The sequence below is a fragment of the Eucalyptus grandis genome, chromosome 11 (genome assembly GCF_016545825.1).
Source record: "Eucalyptus grandis isolate ANBG69807.140 chromosome 11, ASM1654582v1, whole genome shotgun sequence".
In the NCBI taxonomy this organism is placed as follows: Eukaryota; Viridiplantae; Streptophyta; class Magnoliopsida; order Myrtales; family Myrtaceae; genus Eucalyptus; species Eucalyptus grandis.
The window spans coordinates 20,866,011-20,880,929 of NC_052622.1; the positions used below are offsets into that span (position 1 = coordinate 20,866,011).

The following is a 14,919-nucleotide window of genomic DNA, read 5'->3' on the forward strand; positions in this document are numbered from 1 at the left end:
AGTGTGCAGAGAAAGTGATGTGAGAGAGACAGGTGAGAGAGAGAGAGAGGAAAAGATAAAAGTAAAAAGGCAGAGGTGAGGGGACGTTTACTGTTCATCGTCTCCCTCACACTCGCCGGCTCCGCTTTGCCCTCCATCCGCCGGACCCGATTTCGCCTTCCGTTTGCTGCCGACGACCCCGCGTCTGCCTCTCGCTAAGCACCGATCTGCGTCTATTCCTCCCCGCCTCCGATCAAGTGACCTAGATCGCAAGCCAGGAGGACCAGCGACGAAAAGACCGTGGCTGGGATGGCGGTGCGTCCGCGCCAGGGCAGGTGACCCAAAGCGGACAATATTACACAATGAGGCCCGGGATGTTACAAGTGGTATCAGAGCCGACTCCCGACTGCGTGTGGGACCACAGCTTGAATGCAGTTTTGATGTCCGTGGGGCCATAGCGAGGACGCTGTTCTGTTAAGAGGTGGAGAGTGTAATAGCCTTTTCTCTTGTCCCACATCGCCTAGAGAGGGAGGTCTTGGTCAGCTTATAAGGCTTTGGTCCCTCTTACCTGTGTAACGCGTTTTAAAGCTGTGAGGGAAAAGACCGTGGCTGGGATGGCGGTTCGTCCACGCCAGGCGGATGACCCAAAGTTGACAATATTACACAGTGGGGCCCGGGATGTTACAGATCCGCCCAACGCCGCCCTAGAGCACGCGGAAGCGCGTGACGATGGATCGAATCGAACGCCGCCGCTCCACCCGACGACTCGCGAAGTTCGACGGACATCCGCGCCTCCCCGCAGCCCGCACCACCGCCCTCACCGATGTCGCCGTGCCGACCTCCCTCGCCGAGCCCCTACTGCGTCCCCCCGCGCCTCCACCTCGGCGTCCCTGTAGCCGAAGTCCACCGCGCCTGCCGCTTGTCGCAACACCAGCAGCCGCGACGCCTGACACCGTTGCCCTGAGCTCCGTAGTGCCTCATCTGCAACCCGCCAGTTCGCAATCCAATCGGTCATCGCCACAACCTGCCCCTTTCGTGTCGACCAGCAATCCACCTGTTGCTCGCGACCTCGCCATCCGAGTCCCCACTCGGCTGACGATCTGTCGTCACGACGACTCTACCCGAGATCCGCCGCTCCGGCTCACGACCCCACCACCGACGCCCAGAGCACCACCGGAGTCCGACGCCACCGTGCTGTCTCCCTCTTGCCGCCGTTTGCTCGCAGCAGTTGCCGGACCCCCTTAGCCTCCGCCTACGCCCCTGCTCAGAGCCTGATCTGCTGCACCAGAACATTGGTCTCGCCCCGACTCGCCTCGCAACTTGCGGCTCGCCTTGCCGGAGCTCGAACGCCGACAACCCAACCTCCGGTGATCCACCGAAGCCGCTCGGCCGTGGGTGAAGAAAGCAAGAAAAGAAAAACAAAAAAAAAAAAAAGGAAAGGGAAATTAGGTAGTTTTATTTTCTTTTTCTATTTACTTTATTTTATTTATTTCTTTTAAGTTTAGGAGTGATCTTTATTTCATGGATTTTCTAGGCATTATCCACAGGGTCTTCCCTAAAATTATTGTAATTATTAATTTGATCCGTAAGATGTCGGATCATTTTTTTTAATTATATTAACTTTTGGGGTTTGTTGATAGTGTTTTAAGTGCTGAATCAATGTAATTATTAATTTGATTCGTAAGAATTCGGATTAGATTTTTAGTTATTTTGAAATCCTTGTCGTGATAATTAGGGTTAGGATAATCGTTAATTTGACCTGTGAGATAACATGTTATTTTTTCAATTATTTTAATCCTTCATTTGATTGAATATCTTGATTATTTAGATTTAATGATTAGTTGATAATTGCTTGTTTTTGAAAACCACTAAAAAATCTAAAGAATATTTGAATTAGGATTCAGTTTGTTTTGAAATATTTTTTGTTATCATGCATATCTAGGATAGGGATTTCAGTTTGAAAAATATAAAAAATGCATTCATTTAGGATTTTAGTTGCGTGTTTAATTACGTTGCAATTTTAAATTTTGAATTTTAAATAAAAAAATAAAAGATAAAAATATCACGCATATGTCATGTAGAATTAGGGCATGCTCCGTACGTCATTGCATATTAGATCAATTATATGTTAGATTAAGATAATATCTTAGTTTAAATCAGGATTTAATGTGACTTAATCCTTAGTTTAAATTAGATAGAATTTTAATCTAGCTAGATCATTTTTGCATTTTTAAATAGAAATATCAAATGCACGTCATTTAGGTTTTATTAGGTTCATTTAATTAGAACTTCCCCGTCATTAGACTAAGTTATTTAATAAATGTTGCATGACATATAACGCGCGTACTAAATTGTATGCTGCATGTCATCTTAGTTTAAATAATTTTGTATGTCATTGCATCGCGTTGCATGTCATTAGAATTAGGTCATTTAGATTGCATTTAATTATTGCATTTCTTCATGTCATATAGTTTAGGTCATGCTGCCATGTCATATTAGATTATTAGCATGCATCGCATGATTTTCATTAAATAAAGTGAAAACAAAAATTGAAATTGCGTGTTAATGAGAAATCATATCTATGGTTGCTGATGTGAATTCTAATTTAACAATGCAGATGCTTTCGTTGCTTCTAGGTATGTTTTGCATTATTTAATTGTTTTCTTGAGTGTTAAATTGGTGGTATGCGCACATATATGATCACATCACATGTTAGGAAGTTAAATTAAAATCAATTCAATTGCCAAACATTTTTTTGGAAAATGAAATAAAAAGGCACCGAAAGGGCACTAGGATAGTCTGGTGTAACCAAGTCCCCAAACTCATAAATCTCTGGTTCATAGGAGTAAAGTAAATCTCCCGTTACTTTACTTGAGTTTCTAATCGACCCACCAAAAAATAGATTAGTGGCGACTTCTGATTGAAAATCATTTGCATGTTAAGAATTCAAACCTAAGTTGCGAATTGGTATGAGCTTGGGAGAGCCCGAGCTAAGCTTAAAGACTTAGTAATCCATTAACCTAGTTAGGTGGTGCATCCGAAAAATCTGGTCGCGACACCCCCCTTTTATTTGATTTTATTATTTTTCTTTCTCTACGGGTCCCACTTCTTTTATTGTCTCTGTGCATGGTAGAGGCCCTTGTTTTGGCGATTCTCAAGGCCACCGTAATGGCGATATTAGACGACCACGACAACAACGAAGAGGAAGGCAATCCTACCACACCGAACCAACTGGAGCATCACCACCTCCGATCAATCAATGTAACCATCACAAATTGAAATGGAAGCGACGCTGGAAGAAGAGAAATATCATGGAGGAAAATTGTGTACTGCACACTTCATTAATTATATTCTCGATATACAAGGGGATCATATAATACAATAAATGATTAATGAAAGGAAAAAGATTATATTTTTTTAATCTAGGTATATCAAATACCATTCTAGATTGATTCAGACAATCAATTACAATCTCGAATGTATCAACTATGATTAGGAAAATCTTTGATATCTTTAGCATATCTTCCAACACTCTCCCTCAAGTTGGTGGCTTGTAAATGTTCAAAACGGTCAGCTAGCTTAAGAGATATGCATGTTGCCTTTGACATAAAGATTTGGTGAATATATTGCAAGTTGTTTTGTGGTTTCGATTCCTCTTGTCTCAATTATACTTTCTTGAATTTTCTCTTGGGTAAAGTGACAATCGACTTAAGCTTTGTTCATTTCTCGAAAAATAACTTTCGGGAAAATGTTTTCTGAATTTTTCGGTGTTTGTTTTATGGAAAATGAATTGCTTGGGGAAAACATTTTCCATGAGGGAAAAGAGTTTTCTGAACAAGAGGAAAATGTTTTTTTTTTTTGGTAAAGAACAAGAGGAAAATGTTTTCCACTTTTGAAAAGTGGAGAATATTTTCCTCAGTTGATCTCTCTTATATATTTTTCTTAGTTGATCTCTCTTATCTCCCCTACAAGCCTTCACTTCCTCCTCCTCCTCCTCTTTCTTTTTTTTTTCTTTAAATTGAAATATTTTTCATTTTCCTTGTTTTCCCTCTCCTTATTTATTTTTATGTTTTCTCTTTCTTTCTTTTTATTTGAGTTTTTAATTCTTTTTCTTTTTCTTCTTCCTTGGCCGGTCACCAACCATGGTGGCAGCCGACGATCAGCCACAAGTCAACTCCATCCTTGCCCAAGGCCAGATCTGATGAGGGTGAGGCATGAACTCGCCAGATCTGATGAGCCGCAAGCTCGAGGCTCGGCCGATCCAAGCAAATCACATCTCGTGGCTTGCTTGATCTAGCGATTACGTCTTGGTCAGCCACCGGGCAGCCGGCCACGTCGAGGCATGTGGTGGCAGAGGAAGAAGGAGGAGGAAGGAGGAAGGAAAAGAAAAAAAAAAATTAAAAATAATGAAAAATTTAAAAAAAATTATTAAAAATTAAAATTAAATTATTTTGGTCAATTAAAAATATCAAAATTAATTTTTTTGTTAATTTTCCCAAAACATCAAATTGAATAACGAACAATAAAAAAACATTTTCCACTCAAATTTCAGGTTTTAGCCGAATATCGAAAATATAGTTATTTTCTTGGAAAATGACTTCCTAAAAATATTTTTCGAAAATTTAATATTTTCCATGAAATGAACGGACCTTTATATGTGCTTCGTTCTCTCATGTACTATGGGATTTGTCGTAAGTTTGAGTGCGAAATTATTGTCACAAAACAGCAAAGTTGATCCCTTGACTTGTACTTCGAGATCTAGAAGTAGGCCTCGTCACCAAAATACTTCACAAATAATTTTAGCCATGGATTGATACTCAGCTTTACCTAATGAAAAGGATACAGTGGAACATAGAGAAACAAAATAATAATATAAGAATTATTACTTATATTTCCATTCATATAAAAAAATTTTACATTGAAATTACGATATGATCAATCCACATTTAACGTACATGTTGTAAATAATCCGCATTGTGGACTTTTTAGAGCAATATTTTTCAATATTTAACCAAAATATGAAAATAACTGTCACTTGAAAAGGAAAATATACTTTATTTTCCTAAATGCTTGGTCTTGATGGACCAAGGTTTAGGCCTTAGGGATCTGAGCATGAGCACAAAGGTCTTAGGCTTGGCCCTTGTAAACTAGGCCTAGGTGTTGAGGAGCTAGGAAGGGGCATCAAGCTTTGAGACTTGAGCGTTGAGGAACCTAGCCTAAGCATTGAGGTCTCAAGTCCAGTCTTTGGACAAGGGCTTGCATTGGTCTCAACACCAAGGGTTGCTGTTAAGGACTCGGGGACATGCATTTGGGATTTCATGCCCTAGCAATGTCTCTAGTTCAAATGTTAATATTTAGTTATTATATAAAAAAAATGATTTTTGATTTTTGAAAGAGAAAATCATTTCCTAAATTTAAATAAAGATATTCAATTTACTTAGAAAATGATATTTGTTAACTTGATCCAAATGCAATAAAATAAGGAAAACATTTTCCAAAAAATTCTCAAAAAATGGGAAAAAAGGGAAAAAAAAAGAATAAAGTAAAAGTATTCAAAAATTTAAATGACAAACCCTATTAGCCGTGAGGTTAGGTCCTTTTTTTTATATTCAAATGGTAACTATAAGTCCTTATTTAAAATAATACCTCATGCCATTATTTGAAAAAATGTGAGCACTTTAAGCCCTTACTTGAAAAAATGAGGACACTTCATGCCCTTATTTAGAATTTTTCCTTTCATTAATTAAGGATGACTATACTTAGAGATTAAAAAATTTTCCCGTCCATTCACTAAACGCTTTATAATTTCGAATTTATTACTTAGTTTTCAAATTCTACATCTATCCTTGAACAAATCCACCTAGATTTATTGTTTAGAATTTGTCATACCTAAAAATTCACATAGCAATCTCACATTCAAGAACTCTTTTTCCTTTTGTCTTTCGAATTCTATAAAAGTATTAATTCTTAAATAGATTCTAATAACTCACTAGTGTCATCAACTAATATAATACCTTCCAACAATCTTTCCAACACCATAAAATCCGTTAATACTTGTTGACACTTGAAAGCTAATTGGCTGAATATCTATAAAACTAAGATATATTGTATCATCTCCTATAGTCATTACAACCTGAATATTTTTACTAACCATCAATTCTTCTTTTGACATTCTCGTCATTTTAATTATGTAAATCATTAATAATATCACATCATCCAGTTGAAAGGAGGGTCTTATACTAAGTTTCAAATAATAATATGAAAGATAAATTTGAGGAATTTTTATATAATTCAATATATTCATAATGAGGATATTAGGCAATTATTGAATGCAACATATCAATTAAGGATATGTACTATCAAATGGGTTATATGTAATTTTGAAAGATATTTATAATTAAGTAGATCTCCTAATTTTACTAACAAAGGTTGTGCTCAATCTTTGAACATTAACTTCTACCGAGTCCGTCGAAGGTGACCCAACGCCTCCTAAAACAACGCCTCCTATAAGCTACTCCCTAAAGGAGCTCCGAGTAGCCACAGGCAACTTCAGCCGCGACAACTTCTTGGGGGAAGCTAGATTTGGGAAGCTTTACCGGTGGGGGCTCTTGTTTGCACCCACCAGCTCGTAGTTTTCCTGCTTCAGCTGTTTTTTGTTCTTGAATTAGCCACGCGAACGAGTGAAGTTGTCGTCTTTTTGGCTGATGGCGACCACCCATTATGATAATTTTCTACTTTGCTTCTCTTTGATCTCTCCCCGAACTGATTATGGCTTCAATTCTGCATGCTTTGCCCTCCTTAATTGTCCTCGTGACTTCTGATCGATTCAGATTGGCTCGTTTAGCTTGAATTCACCCTAGTTTTAGCGCTGTTTAATGTTCTTGTGGGACGTATACGGGAAAAAATACAGGTATAGATTTTTTTTTCTGACAGTACGTGAAAGGCTGTTCTCTTGGCCATTTGTGATTTTAATGTAAAAAATATCGGAAGGGCTTGTTCTGTTTTTTGCTCCAAGAGAATGAAAGAGAGGTTGATGTTATTTTTGGTTTGAAATATGAACTGAATTGAGCCACATGAGTCTCAAGGAATTTATTCAGTGAAATAGTTCTTTATCCTTTTCTGCCCTGAAAATTGGTTGCGCTGTTAATGCTTCTTCTGAGCTGGGGGGCGGGTGTTAGAGAGATAAAACAGATATCAAAAGAGCAATTAAACACAGGAGCTAATAATAGTGGAAGAATCAGACTTAGCGAAGTAACTGAGGCAGAGAAGGCTGGAACAGAGGAAGCTAGAGCAGAGGAGAGTCGTTAGCTGAAGAATCTGGAGCAGAGGAAGATTGATGAGCTGGCGATCCATGGCATGAATTGATGAGCTGGTGATCCATGGCATCAATGAGCTGGCAATCCATGGCATCAAAATCTGGAAGAACAGAAGTTGATCAAGCAGGATTAAAGGAACTGCACAGATTAAAGCTAGAAGGACTCTCGCATATTTCTATATTGGTTATTCTGTTGTAACAAGTTTGTAACAGAAGTACTTGAACTACCTGCACTAGTATAAAAGGATAAGAGAATGAGAGTAGAGTTAGAAAACTTACCTTCATCCTTTAAAACTCAGTTTTCTCTTGGAATCATCTGTAGCAATTCTCTTCACCTCTGCATTTTCTCAAGAATGGTGAAGTTTTGTAAAGCGTGATCTCGAACTTCAGAAGAATGAATACATTTCAGCTGAGGTATTACTCATTGATTGTTCAAGAGTTGAAATCTCTTTCATATTCAGATCGTATTCTATGTTCAATTTCTTCTCATGGTATCAGAGCTTGAATGCCTGGGAGTAATAGATCTGATATGTTCTTGCTGCAAGATAGTATAGAGATTCTGGTGATTTCTTAAGTAATTGATCTTCAAAGTTTGCTGGGTTATTTCTTCAAATCTTCAAGGTTTCTGATCATATAAGAATGGCAACTAGAGTGCAGAAGTATCCTTTCCCTATCCATGTGAATATAGCTAATTTCGTTACTATCAAATTGAATGAAGAGAACTTTCTGCTATGGCAAGCTCAATTCAATCGATTTCTGAAAAGCCAAGATCTGATTGGCTTTATTAATGGTGAAACATTACCTCCAACACAAATGATACGACGATAACAGGAGAAATAATGAATCCCGATCATCCGGATTGGATAAAAACCGACCAGCTCATATCATCCTCGGATTAGTGGTGCTGTATCAGAGAATATTCTAAGCCTGATAATTGGTTTAGAAACCTCACTTGAAGTATGGCAGGCTCTTGTAAATAAGTTTACACAGAAATCTATTGCAAAGGAGTTTGAGTTGAGAGGAAAACTTCAGGCTTGCAAGAAGAGAAATAGATTACTAAGCGAATACCTTCGTGAGTTCAAAACTATCTGTGATCAGTTAAATGCAATTGGAAAGCCTGTTGATGATATAACAAGAATGTTTGGCATACTCGAAGGGCTAGATTCTGAATATGAAACTTTCAGGACAACCATGTATTGTCTAAAGCCTCAGCCAGAATATGATGAGGTAATTTCACAACTTGAAAGGTTTGAAACCCGATTACGCATATTCCGTGAATGAGTATAATACCAACTTGGCCTATTACGGGCAAAGAAGAATTGGAACAAGTCAGCAGAGAGTTAATCCTAGAAATCAAAGAGAAAATTTTCGAGGAGAAGCTAACTATGGTAGAGGACAGTCATTCACTCGAAGGGAGTATGGAAACAATGTTACAGAAGCAGGAAGGAATCAACAGATTAAAGTGAATACCCTGAATTCAACTCAGCAAGGTCAAGTTAACAAGGATAATTGGTCTAATTTTGGACAAGGATTTAGACCATATTCCAATCCTGCACAAAGATATCAAGGTGTTAGGTCTTATTCACCACAAAGTTCAAATAGTGGAAGACAAACACAGAGTACAAAACCTATGAGTAATGGATTACTGCAATGTCAGATTTGTAAGAAATCAGGCCATACAAAGACTCGGATGTTGGTACAGTTTGATAACTCATACTGGCGAGGAAATACCAACTGCATTGGCAGCAGTTCATATTGAAGAACCATATGGCTCGGAATGGTACCCAGATACAGGGGCTACAGCTCACATTACCTCAGAACCTGGTAAGATTCAAAACTTCGGTACATATAATGGTACTGACACTGTCATGATAGGAGATGGATCTCATTTGTCAATCTCCTGCATTGGTAATGGAATATTGAACATAGAAAATAGCAAATTACCTCTGAATGATGTTTTAATAGTCCCTGAAATCAAAAAGAATCTTCTATCAGTGTCAAAACTCACTGATGATTATCCCTGTGCTTTTATTTTTGATAAAAATGGGGTATATGTGAAGGACAATCACAAACATACAACAGTGAAGCTAGGAAGGAAAGTCAAGGGACTATACCAGGTGGAACCTAAAGTTGCAGAGGTCTTCTTCACACAAACTCAACCAGAGGTTGGAGAGGACATCTGGCATCAAAGACTTGCTCACACTAGTCTTAAAACAAAGGGAGACTCTGGCGAAACAACAACTCATTCATTTTAGTTCTAAAGCTCAGAATATATGTAGTAGCTGTCAAACTGCCAAAAGCTCAGCTTTATCTTTCCATTCCTCAGAACATATCTCGAATATTCCATTAGAAAGAATACACTGTGATGTATGGGGACCTTCACCAATTCAATCTGTTCAGAAATTCTCCTATTATGTCATTTTTGTGGATGATTTTTCTCGGTATAGTTGGTTATACCCAATGAGACAAAAGTCAGAAGTCTATGAGATATTCATTATGTTTCAAAGACTTATAGAAAATCAGTTTAACCACAAGATCAAAATCTTTCAGAGTGATGGAGGAGGTGAGTTTACTAGCAGTAAATTTCAAACTCATCTACAAAAATGTGGAATCAAGCAGTATATTTCTTGCCCTCACACACCAGAGCAAAATGGTGTCTCAGAAAGAAAGCATCGACATGTCATTGATTTGAGTCTAGCAATGATGTATCATGCTACAATACCACTGAAATATTGGGTAGATGCATTCAAAACAGCAATTCACATTATCAATCTTCTGCCCTCAACAAAACTACATATGCATTCACCCCATTATAAGCTCTACAACAAGACACCGACTATTCGTATCTTCGAGTCTTTGGGTCAGCATGTTATCCATGTCTCGGGCACTACACAAAGCATAAGTTTGATCCAAGATCACTTACATGTATCTTTCTTGGATATAGTGAGAAGCATAAGGGATACGAGATGTCTCTTACCTACAAATGGAAGAGTTTACATCAGCAGACATGTCATATTTGATGAGAAGGTTTTTCCCTTCTCTCATACTATACATACCGAATATCAACAGGATCGATTTATACAAACAAAGGGATAAAAGGAGTACTATCTTCTATTTCCAGTTCTACTAAGCGAATCAATCACAAGACAATATATCAAGGGAGCATTTGCAGCATACCAGATCAACTCAAACAACTTCGCACACAGACAATGAGTTCGGTCAGGTAATCCAGCCAATCACATTTCCGATAGTATCCGATGCTGAAATGCGAATGATCTCCATAATGCCTCTGAGTTACCGAATTGCACTTGCCATCTCCAATCATAGAGGAACAAATACCTACAAGTCAAGAGACTACCTCAACATCAAATGCTAATACGAGCATATACAAATCGCCTCAAACCAACAGTGCAAGGTACTTCTTCAACTCATCCTATGCAAACAAGACTTCGATCTGGAATTATTAAAGCAAATCCCAAATATGCATGTCTAGTTGAATATCAGTTCCTATAGAACCAAAATCGGTAAAGTCAGCATTAGCGTAGACCAAGGATGGTATCAAGCAATGAAAGAAGAAATGGATGCCTTATATCGAATCAAACTCCGGGATTTAGTTCCTCGAAATGATCATATGCATGTTATCGGATGCAGATGGGTGTTCAAGGCAAAACTTGCATCCGATGGAAGCCCTCGGATAGACTCAAAGCAAGGCTTGTAGCCAAAGGCTTCCATCAAGAAGAAGGTCTTGATTTCACAAACCTTCAGCCCTGTAGTAAAACAGGCAACAATCCGAATAATTCTATCAGTAGCTATGATGAAACAATGGAAAATTCATCAATTAGATGTCAAAAATGCCTTCTTACATGGAACCTTAAGTGAAACAGTATATATGGAGCAGCCTCCGATTTAAAGAATCACAAAAGCCTCACCATGTCTGTCTTCTTTCGAAGATCTCTTTATGGACTTCGACAAGCTCCTCGAGCTTGGTTTGATAGGTTTAGCAGTTTCCTACTCGAATATGGATTTTTCTGCAGCTCTACTGATCCTTCTCTATTCATTCTGCATACTAAAACAGCAACCATTCTCTTATTATTGTATGTAGATGATATAATTCTCACTGGAAGCTCTCCTCACATGATTTCTGCTCTTATTAATTCTCTGAGTATTCATTTTCATATGAAGGATTTAGGATCCCTGCACTATTTCCTCGGCATTGAAGCTACACGAACTTCGATTATCTCGTTCTTATGTCAAACCAAGTATGCTCTAGACCTTCTTACTCGAGCTCATATGCTTAACTCAAAACCAGTTTCAACTCCTCTTGCATTAAAACCACCTATTCTAATCAATGATACTATACCTTTGACCAATCCTACTGAATATCGAAGTCTAGTTGGAGGTCCAATATCTTACATTAACTGAGACCCGGACATTGCTTATGCTACTAATATTCTCTCGTCAAAGAATGCAGCAAACCTACAATTGCTGACTTCAACCGGTTAAAAAGAGTCTTGCGATATATCAAGGGAACTATCAAGCTTGGCTTATTCCTTCATTCTCACGGTACCATGAATCTCTATGGTTTCTCGATGCCGATTGGGCGGGGTGTACGAAACCGAAGATCAACAACGGTTTTTGTATATATCTTGGATCTAACCTTATATCCTGGGCAGCAAAGAAACAACCTACAAAAGGAGCGAGATCTTCTCTAAGCCGAATACCGTGCTCTTGCATCAGCCACTGCTGATCTTACTTGGGTTAGTTTTGTATTGCGTGATATAGGTTGTTCTCTTAATCCTCCTATTCATTTGTACTGTGATAATAAATCAGCCATCTCTCTCACTTTAAATCCTGTTTTACACGCTCGAACCAAACATATTGAAGTAGATTTCCACTTCGTTCGGGAAAAAGTATCTTCAGGATCTTTACAAGTCAGATACATTCCAAGTGCTTATCAATTAGCTGATATTTTCACCAAATCACTGACACGAAGTGTACATTCTTATATGAGAACCAAATTGGGAATTTGTACTCTACCTATTCCCAATTTGAGGGGGATGTTAGAGAGATAAAACAGATATCAAAAGAGCAATTAAACACAGGGAGCTAATAATAGTGGAAGAATCGGACTTAGCGAAGTAACGAGGCGAGAAAGGCTGGAACAGAGGAAGCTAGAGCAGAGGAGAGTCGTTAGCTGAAGAATCTGGGAGCAGAGGAAGATTGATGAGTGGGCGATCCATGGCATGAATTGATGAGCTGGTGATCCATGGCATCAATGAGCCGGCAATCCATGGCATCAAAATCTGAAGAACAGAAGTTGATCAAGCGGATTAAAGGAACCGCACGTGATTAAAGCTAGAAGGACTCTCGCATATTTCTATATTGGTTATTCTTGTTGTAACAAGTTTGTAATGTAAAGTACTTGAACTACCTCGCACTAGTATAAAAGGATAAGAGAATGAGAGTAGAGTTAGAAAACTTACCTTCATCCTTTAAAACTCAGTTTCTCTTGGAATCATCTCAGCAATTCTCTTCACCTCTGCATTTTCTCAAGAATGGTGAAGTTTTGTAAAGCGTGATCTCGAACTTCGAAGAATGAATACATTTCAGCTGAGGTATTACTCATTGATTGTTCAAGAGTTGAAATCTCTTTCATATTCAGATCGTATTCTATGTTCAATTTCTTCTCAGCGGGTTCATACTTGCAAGTTGAAGACTGTTAGTTGGCCAATTTTTGCAGGTTAATGTCGGTCTGGCATTTTCTGCAATATGCTCTTCAACTGTGCATTCTGGTTTCTTTCTACTCGTTCTCTTGATCTTCAAGTTGTGAAGTAGTAGTAATGACTGCTTCAATTCCATCTTTTCTTCAGCTCAACTTCCTTCTGTTAGACTTGTCGGAGTTTTGCTGGTTGTCATCAATATTGTGTACTTGTATAGACAGGATTTGTTCTTCTCATCAAGTATTGTGGCCATGGGCACTGCTGAAGGAGTTATCCAAGTTTTCGCTGGTGTTGCTCCACGTAATCTTTGTTCTGACGTTCTAATGCATTGGGCTTGGCATATCCAGTTAACTCTCGTCTCATCAGTACCAAAAGAAGTGCATCGAAGAAAACAAAAATCCCTGTCTATGTAAGGGTACAGATTTGTACTTCTGAAACCTGTGGGGTGCAAGGATTTGGAGGGAGTTCATATAAGGATAGGAGTATCGATTGGTTGAAGTTTTCAAGTTGCAGATGCCAAAAGTGTTGTTGGGACAACGGCCGGGAGTTGGTTTGTAGATAGTGCTGATGATTTAAACCCCTTAAATACTATGGTAAATTGGTCACATGTTCTGAATTTTGATGATGTCAAGCAATTGAAAGAGGATAAAACAGATGCAATGTCAAATGGTGCACCCATAGCCAGCAGTACCATTCACAGGGCTAAGGTTGAGCCCATTTGTCACGCCCCGATCCTCCAAGCGCGCGAACATCCCACTCTGGTCGATACAAATGCGACTTCTCAGGACATGTCGTCGACCTATTCATTTTTATTGCACATGCGGATGCGAAACAAATCCCCTGACAACATCTAACTTGGGATAGAAAAGCAGGCAATCAATCACAACCAAACAAGCTTTCTTATAAACACATAGGTTTATATACAATAATAGATTGACTACAAAATAGACCGGCTTAACAAAAAGGGAACTATCCTATGACCAACTTGTCAGACACGTTTGCCAATTTTTTAGCCTCCACCTTCCAAACTCCAGGACTTCCGATCCTCCACAACCGTCATCTAGGTACCTGAAATATTATCCCACAATCGGAATGAGACTACGTCTCAACGAGTCATACCCTCTAAAACTCAATTAGGAAGAAAATACGCCTCAGGGCGCTCTAGCCACACAAATAGGATAAAGGACTTACCTCGCCTCAGTTCCTTCTTGCACATCAGTACATTTCATAATTCAACCAATTCCGATCATTCACAATGATTCAATTCAATCATATTATCTATGTTTCCATACCATCTATCAAACCAGTCATTAATACGACAAATGCTCTCAAAAGCTGTAATATATAGACGGTAGCTCGCTGAAGCTATAGCGTAAAGATAGCTCACTGAAGCTGTAGCGTATAGATAGCTCACTGAAGTTGTAGCGTATATTTATATAATATTTGCTCGACCAAGCTAATACATATATAAACAATTGCTCGCCAAAGCTATCAATTCAACAATAACCCAAACCAATCCTCAATCAAGTCAATCAATAGATTCAAATTGATCTTACCAACCACCACGATGCCAATAGGCGACACCGGTATTTTCAAGTTAAATACCAAAACTTCTCCAATTTCACTTAATTCCACATTATTGGAATTATTAACCACAATCATCATTTCCACTCAATTCCTCAATTACACATACAATTAACACAAACTAACCGCACTACTACGATCGGCCGCAAAATTCTAATGACTGCCATCCCGGCAAAATTTTCAAAATTATTAAATAATTAAATTTAATTCCGAAAATTAAATAATTAAATATTATATTATAATAATATAATTTAATAAAATAATATTTATAAATTCGAAATAATTAATTAGGGCTTAAACAAGATTACACTAATTTAATCA

The 14,919-nt window shown here is 38.3% G+C and overlaps 1 protein-coding gene and 2 long non-coding RNA genes across 3 annotated transcripts; 1 reads left to right on the forward strand and 2 right to left on the reverse strand.

Moving 5' to 3' along the window:
* Window positions 1-708: 708 nt before the first annotated feature.
* On the forward strand, window positions 709-1,224 carry LOC120289816 (vegetative cell wall protein gp1-like). The gene has a single exon (XM_039305168.1). The coding sequence runs from the start codon at window positions 709-711 to the stop codon at window positions 1,222-1,224; it is 516 nt and encodes a 171-aa protein (XP_039161102.1).
* A 5,932-nt stretch (window positions 1,225-7,156) lies between these two features.
* LOC120289382 lies at window positions 7,157-8,082 on the reverse strand. The gene is made up of 3 exons (XR_005547341.1): window positions 7,716-8,082; window positions 7,574-7,631; window positions 7,157-7,395 (listed from the first exon to the last, which is right to left on the reverse strand). It is a non-coding gene; the product is annotated as an uncharacterized LOC120289382 (long non-coding RNA).
* A 933-nt stretch (window positions 8,083-9,015) lies between these two features.
* LOC120289530 lies at window positions 9,016-9,510 on the reverse strand. Its single transcript, XR_005547564.1, has 3 exons — window positions 9,409-9,510; window positions 9,239-9,262; window positions 9,016-9,115 (listed from the first exon to the last, which is right to left on the reverse strand). It is a non-coding gene; the product is annotated as an uncharacterized LOC120289530 (long non-coding RNA).
* Between the last annotated feature and the right edge of the window lie 5,409 nt (window positions 9,511-14,919).

Coding starts and splice junctions, on each gene's coding strand:
- LOC120289816 (XM_039305168.1), top strand. CDS start 709: ATGGATCGAATCGAACGCCGCCGCTCCACCCGACGACTCGCGAAGTTC.